Source organism: Taurulus bubalis (assembly GCF_910589615.1).
Source record: "Taurulus bubalis genome assembly, chromosome: 13".
In the NCBI taxonomy this organism is placed as follows: domain Eukaryota; kingdom Metazoa; phylum Chordata; class Actinopteri; order Perciformes; family Cottidae; genus Taurulus; species Taurulus bubalis.
The window spans coordinates 327,642-335,058 of NC_136601.1; the positions used below are offsets into that span (position 1 = coordinate 327,642).

General features: G+C 45.4%; 1 protein-coding gene across 1 annotated transcript; it reads right to left on the bottom strand.

The window, feature by feature from the left end:
- Positions 1 to 518: 518 nt before the first annotated feature.
- On the bottom strand, positions 519 to 2,994 carry LOC306745454 (exosome complex component RRP40-like). The gene is made up of 4 exons (XM_079228244.1): positions 2,745 to 2,994; positions 2,159 to 2,308; positions 1,779 to 1,930; positions 519 to 1,451 (listed from the first exon to the last, which is right to left on the bottom strand). Exons 1-4 carry the CDS (start codon positions 2,967 to 2,969, stop codon positions 1,244 to 1,246), a joined length of 735 nt encoding a protein of 244 aa, XP_079084370.1. The 5' UTR covers positions 2,970 to 2,994; the 3' UTR covers positions 519 to 1,243.
- Between the last annotated feature and the right edge of the window lie 4,423 nt (positions 2,995 to 7,417).

Here is a 7,417-nt window from a genome sequence, read left to right on the forward strand (position 1 = left end):
TTTATATTACTGCAATGAGACTGATTCTGATATTTATTTTACTGCAATGAGACTGATTCTGAAGTTTATATTACTGCAATGAGACTCATTCTGATGTTTATTTTACTGCAATGAGACTGATTCTGATGTTTATATTACTGCAATGAGACTGATTCTGATGTTTATGTTACTGCAATGAAGCTGATTCTGATGTTTATATTACTGCAATGAGAATGATTCTGATGTTTATGTTACTGCAATGAAGCTGATTCTGATGTTTATATTACTGCATTGAAGCTGATTCTGATGTTTATATTACTGCAATAAAGCTGATTCTGATGTTTATAATACTGCAATGAAGCTGATTCTGATGTTTATATTACTGCAATAAAGCTGATTCTGATGTTTATATTACTGCAATGAGAAGTGAAACTGATATTAAAAGGAGGAAACAAGAAGCTGCCTCTTCTGCAGCCATGTGGACAGAAGACAGATACTATATTATTATAATATTATGAAGAGCAGTTTAATGACAGATAACAAAGACAATTAACAAAATAACAATAGATGACTGATTTAGGAACAGTAAACTAAATAAAACTGAACTTCCCACACACACACACACACACACACACACACACACACACACGTTTTTGTTGTTTTATTTTCGCTTTAAGAACAAACAAAAGTTTTTATTGGATCAAATCCAACGAACAAATATCTAGGGTTCAGGTTGTTTGGAGAGTTTTTACCCAGAATCCTTTGAGGTTTGTTTGTTCTAAATGCACATAAAGTACTGTATCAAAAGTGATGAAACAAAAAAACATACATTTTGTAATCCATTTGAAAAAAATGTTTATGAAGAAAAACTGAGATTCCTTAATTTTATTCATCGTTTGGTCTAAAAAGATTAAAAACAATAAACAGGTGAAGCAGTGGAGCGTCTGTCTCCAAGAGGATCTCTGATCATCACTGACTCCTGAACTCCTCTTCTTCATCATCACCTTCTGAGGCTCTGATTCAAGTTCAAGATGTTTTTCTTCCTTCAGCAATGAGACCAGGTGGAGGTCTACCTGAGGTCCATGTGGTCTACAGCGCCCCCTGCTGGTTCAGGTCCATGTGGTCTACAGCGCCCCCTGCTGGTTCAGGTCCATGTGGTCTACAGCGCCCCCTGCTGGTTCAGGTCCATGTGGTCTACAGCGCCCCCTGCTGGTTCAGGTCCATGTGGTCTACAGCGCCCCCTGCTGGTTCAGGTCCATGTGGTCTACAGCGCCCCCTGGGCCACCCTCCTGAACAGCGCCCCCCTCTGCTGGGCCGTCATGGTGTCGCAGCTCTGCAGCAGGTTGGAGATGACGAGCGTCTGCTGGACGCTGGAGGACTTGACCCACAGACGGCCGTTCATCCCCACCACCAACTCACAGGGGAACAGCTGCTGCAGGTCCAGCAGGACCTCGCTGTGGGGGGACAGCAGCCTGGGGGGAGGCAGTACTTTATCAGGTACTTATACTGCTGCTGTATTTAACACGTACTTATACTACTACTGTATTTAACATGTACTTATGCTACTGGAGACACGGACGAACATACTACATCATGATACTACCACAGTACTACAAAGTAATACCTCACAGTACTAGTACTTCCTATATTTTAAATACATGTTAGAGTTTCTGGCACCAGTATTTAGTATTTTATTGAATACATGTATTTAGTATCACAATACATGATGTATTTGTACCTCTGGCCCAGGTGGTCAGGAGACTCAGGACCTTTAGAGACAAACACCTGAGGACGTTTACCTTCTGACGAGGCCCAGAGAGACCGTGAAGAGCAGACCTCCTCCTCCAAACACTCCCATCCCATTGGCTCGTCCTGAGCCGTCCACACACACCAGCTCCGGCTCCATGTCCTGATTGGCTAAGAGGAACTGGGAGAACACCAGGTCCCCCACCTGCACAGGTAAACAGGGAGGGGTTAGACACAGGGAGGGAGGGGCTAGAGAGAGGAGAGGGAGGGGCTAGACACAGAGAGGGAGGGGCTAGAGGGAGTAGAGGGAGGGGCTAGAGGGAGTAGAGGGAGGGGCTAGACACAGGGAGGGAGGGGCTAGAGAGGAGGGAGGGAGGGGCTAGACAGGCAGGTGAGGTCCTCAGGGTCTCACCTGACCCCCCCCGGGTCTCACCTGCACGTTGGGGCGGTTCCTCTTGGTGGACCCCTCAAAGGCCAGGTAGGACAGAGAGGCCTGCTCACTTCCTCCAAAGTCCACCTTGAAGACGTCTCCTGACTTTGCCGTCACGATGCCGATGACGGTCTCACCTTTAGCCGGGACGTACTGAGGAGAGGACAGACTCCCATCATGCACTGCTGCCAACCTGTCCCATCATGCACTGCTGCCAACCTGTCCCTGACTTCCTGTTCAGTCAGTAAACTACAAGTAGCCTACGGGCCTAACAGGAAGTGGCCGTTCTGTGACTTCCGGTTTACTTTCTGAAGGAAGCCGCTCGCGCTGCTTTCCAGTAGTTCGTCTCCAACGAGCCTAACGTGACGTCACGGGCCTGAACTCCGTGGAACTAACGGACTCCGGTAGACCCGTCTGTCGTGGTCCCGTCCTGGACCAGAACAGACGGGTCCGGCACCGTGGGGTCCGGACCCGTCTGTCGTGGTCCCGTCCTGGACCAGAACAGACGGGTCCGGCTCCGGGGGGTCCGGCGCGTGACTCGGTCCCCAGCAGCACGTGATGCTGCGCGAGAGCAGCGGGTGTGACTCACCCTCCTCTGCTGGGAGTCCACCCAGAACGTGTTGGGCTGTTTGTGTCGCAGGACGCCGCTTTTACACACCAGCAGCCGGTCTCCGCTCCGCCGCAGACCCGGTCCACACACCACCCTCTCCGGGGTAACGGGGCCCGCGAGAGAGAGGGTGTCGTCGGCCTGGAAGGAGAACTCGTCTCCCGGTAACAGAACCTCCCCGGTTCTCTGTTTTAAAGAGGAGAACATCGCGTCGCTGCAGCGGCTCCACTCACGTGTTGTTGCTGTCTGACGGACGGAGATTACTGTGACACACACCGGAAGCTGCGCCTGCAGCGCCCTCTGCGTCTGCGCTTCTTTAATGTTTTTATGGCCGTTTCTCATTAAGCCTTCTTCTCTGTACTTGGGTTCATCCCAAGTCTCTAAACTACATCCCCGTTTCCTTCACTTGCGTCTTTTCCTTGAGTCTTAGTCCCTCCCACCAGGGATACATGGAGAGACCAAGGAAACCAAGCGAGGAGAGAGGACACAAGGAGAGAGGACACGAGGAAACATGTTTTAAGAGACGCGAGACGTCCTTTCCTGGTTTATGATGACTGAGGTTTCTGATATCAGATGATCAGATGATCACATCTGATCATCTGATCATCTGATATCAGATGATCAGATGATCACATCTGATCACATCTGATATCAGATGATCAGATGTGATCAGCTGATATCAGATGTCAGGTCAGTCACCTTAACAGTTGACAGAGTTTTGTCCAGAGTGTTTTTAGCGAACATTCCAATAAAAATGCACTTAAAATATTGATAGAGATGATGTGTGTTTGCAGTTGATTTAATGAGTTAAACTACTACTCATATTAATAAAGACAAAGTTATCATGATGTCAGAGTGGAGATGTTTTCTCTGTCGTCTGTTACCGTTTAATAAACTGCATTGAGTATTTATGCACAGTGTGTGTATTTATACACAGTGTGTGTTTTTATACACAGTGTGTGTATTTGGCCCTGGGGGCTCCTGAGGACCTGGCCCTGGGGGCTCCTGAGGACCCGGCCCTGGGGGCTCCTGAGGACCTGGCCCTGGGGGCTCCTGAGGACCCGGCCCTGGGGGCTCCTGAGGACCCGGCCCTGGGGGGCCTATGGGGGTCAGGTGAAGGGAGCTTCCTGCTGTCACACAGGAAGCTCCAGATCCAGAGCAACATGAAGGATCTGATGATGTTCTTGTTCTAGTTCTTCAACAGAAAGCTTCTAGATTCATGTTCATGATTTAAACATTTTGACCAAAACTCATTTTAATTCAACCTGTTGAAGCCGAGAGACTCATGAACACATCGTATTCATAACACACACACACACACACACACCCTTCTATGAACTTAGCTGATTTCCCGTAAATGAAAAGGGGGCGGGGCCACAGGGACCATGTGATCAGTAGCCTGAGAACAGGTGTGTCCAACAGGTAGCTGCTCGAGGGGAAGCCAGAGTTCTCCGTGAGGCTGTAGAGACATGTTAGGAGGACTCTGCACTTTGATTCCTCCGTCAACACCGAGTCAGAATGGTGAATAAAAGCTGAAGCAGCTCACAGCCAGTGTTCCTGTTTATCCCTCAGACTGACTTCAGATCAGAAGATGAGTGGTGAGGAAGAGGAGGAAGAGGAGGACAGAGCAGAGTCTCTGGTCTCCGGCTGTCTGTCCATGAAGAGTGATCAGGCCAAAGGTCTTCCTGAAGTCTTCCGTAAGGAGCCTGGACCCTCAAAGTAAGAACTCATGCTCACCTCTGACAAAGTCTTCTGTTTCTGTATATTTTATTTTTCTAAAACATACTAAATGTTTTTAACACCTAAATAATACATTTACCCAACTGGTCATGAGTCAAACTCTTCGTATCAGTGACAGCTGTGATGTCGTCTAAGAGCATTAATACTTTAAAGCCTTCTCCATATCTGCAGTCCCAGTAGTGTGTGTGTTCAGATGAAGCCTCTCAGGGTACGCTGCTCACCTGAGAGCATCTTTATTTAGAGAGCATCTTTATTTAGAGAGCATCTTCATTTAGAGAGCATCTTTATTTAGAGAGCATCTTCATTTAGAGAGCATCTTTATTTAGAGAGCATCTTCATTTAGAGAGCATCTTCATTTAGAGAGCATCTTTATTTAGAGAGCATCTTCATTTAGAGAGCATCTTCATTTAGAGAGCATCTTCATTTAGAGAGCATCTTTATTTAGAGAGCATCTTCATTTAGAGAGCATCTTCATTTAGAGAGCATCTTCATTTAGAGAGCATCTTTATTTAGAGAGCATCTTCATTTAGAGAGCATCTTCATTTATAGTCGCTACAGTGCGTTGATCCGACGGTTCTCTGGGTTCTAACCCTTTCAACCTTTTCCAGATGGTCCACCACAGCAGCTACATCAGCGCTCATGTCAACAGCAACAAACAAACTATATCAGTATCTAGGCAACTCACCGATGACGCCTCATATTGATCCATAAATCCATAACATTCCAACAACAACAGCGTTGTTACGTCGTAAAGGTCCAATAAAACAAAATCCCATAAAAAGGAACAAGTTTTCATGTGAGCACTAAAGAAAGCTTGACATCAAAATGTCCGCTGAACTCTGACCTTTAGATTGACAGCCCACTTGAACCAATAGGAGCGTCTTGTCCTCTTCTCAGACTGCACTAGCCAACGAGAGTTCACGCTGAAGAACAGGGTCCGCCTCTTCTTCCATATTTGGGCCAAGCTGTCACGTCCGGGCGCTCAGATGACAGACGTTTCGTTTAGCCGATGAAATGGCGCAAAAAACGCATCGCAGCATGAGGGGGCGGGGCTTAGCAGAACAGGGACAGACTTCATGAGAGCAAACAGCTGTGACAGATCCAGCTGTTTGTCATTGAATTAGCACGATAATGCATTTATACTTAATTTTCTCTGTCAGCAATACTGGTAGTAAATATGAATAGTTATCTATAAGTTTGCAAGACCTTTTTAAAAGGGAAAATATTATATATATATATATATATTATGAATACTGTGGGTCCTTTGCAGTCTCCAAATGGCAAAATGCCTAGACATACCCTTAGAATTTCTTTTCGTTAAATATTAATTTTCTGTGATATTGTTATCTGCTTTTTACTTAGACTAGAAAAGGCTTCAGGCTATGGTCCCATTGTGTTTTCCAGTCCATAAGTCCCATTTATAGTCATCTACAGGCATCTATTTACAAAGAAATGTTCAGGCGGAAATAAAAACCTTATACTTTAGTGTGTTCAAACTCATATAACTCAGTGTCAGCAGCACTTAAAGTGATTTACTATTGACTATTGAGGGAAAAAAGCTTCAGATTGTTACCTTTCAAAAGAGACCAAGACCATGCATTTACTCCACATAGTTCAAGTACAGCGTGCAGTTTACTTTGGGTATACCTGGATAGGCGTTTTAGGCAAACGTTACAGGAACGCTAAGAGGTGTCTTTGTTGTTCTGAATAAAACCCTCTTGATGTTCACAGAGTTCAGTCTCCAGGATCCGTCTGCCTGTCCATGAAGAGTGATCGGTCCATAGAGCATCCTCCACTCTTCAGTCATGAACCTGGACCCTCAGACACAAAGTAAGAGACTGTTTACTGTCAGCTGACCTGATGAAGACGATGCATTGAGGATGAAGACTGAATCCTCTGCTCAAAGGTTTATCTTCCTGAAGCAGAACTATGAGAGCAGATCCTGGTTCAGACTCAGATGGATCTCCGTCTGGTTCTAGAGCCTCAAACTACTGAAGTTTACATCTGGAGCAAAACACCTGAGAACCTTTTTCACAAGTTACACTTCAACTAAACACTCCTTTATGTCTGCTCACAGTCTGAGGTCTCTGTTCTAAATGAGGAAGAATGTGCTTCAGATGTGTGAATGTTTCCTCCCATTGACTCCATCAGCTGCTTCTTTATGCAGTATAACATTTATATTGACCATTATTGAGTCACTTCATATATTGATCCTGAAGGTCCAGACCCACCAGGGTTTCTGGAGTCACTTCATCACTGAGCAACATGTGGCGAAGAAGCGTTGGTGGAAAAGCTTTGATCTCTTTGCTTCTGTTGATGTTTGACTTTGTTCTTTAATATTTGTGTCAAATATGGAGAAGAAAGATGAAGCTCAAAGGTTCACTGACTAAAGATCCAGAGCTTTCAGCTGAAAGCTTTACATCTTGAGTAAGAGACCTTTGAGTTTAGTTCCTCTCCTCCATGTATTGATCCTGGAGGTCCAGAAAAAACTCGTGAGCAGAACTGATGTCAAAGTGATCAGCTGTGATCACTCGTGTTTTAATAACAATTATGAATTCATGCTTCATTTGATGTTGACAGTAGAAAGTGACAGAAAACGTGAAGAAGGAAAGTGTGAGGACTTGAACCTGAGACTCCATGTGACCTGCTGAGGGTCACAGCATGTCCACCTCTTCATCCTCAGTCTAACATCACTTGCTCAGAGACTCTGAGACCGTAGGACACATCAGCGCTCTCCGTTAGTGATCACCCCAGGACTATTTTTTCTTTCCTCTTCTTTTCTTTCTTCTTACCGGTCACTCCCCTGCACACTCCATTTTTAAACACACTTAACATACACTTACATGAACGTTATCTGTTTGTCTGAGCACTTTATCTTATACTTGATTTAATATCACCGCACTGTTGTTGTCGTT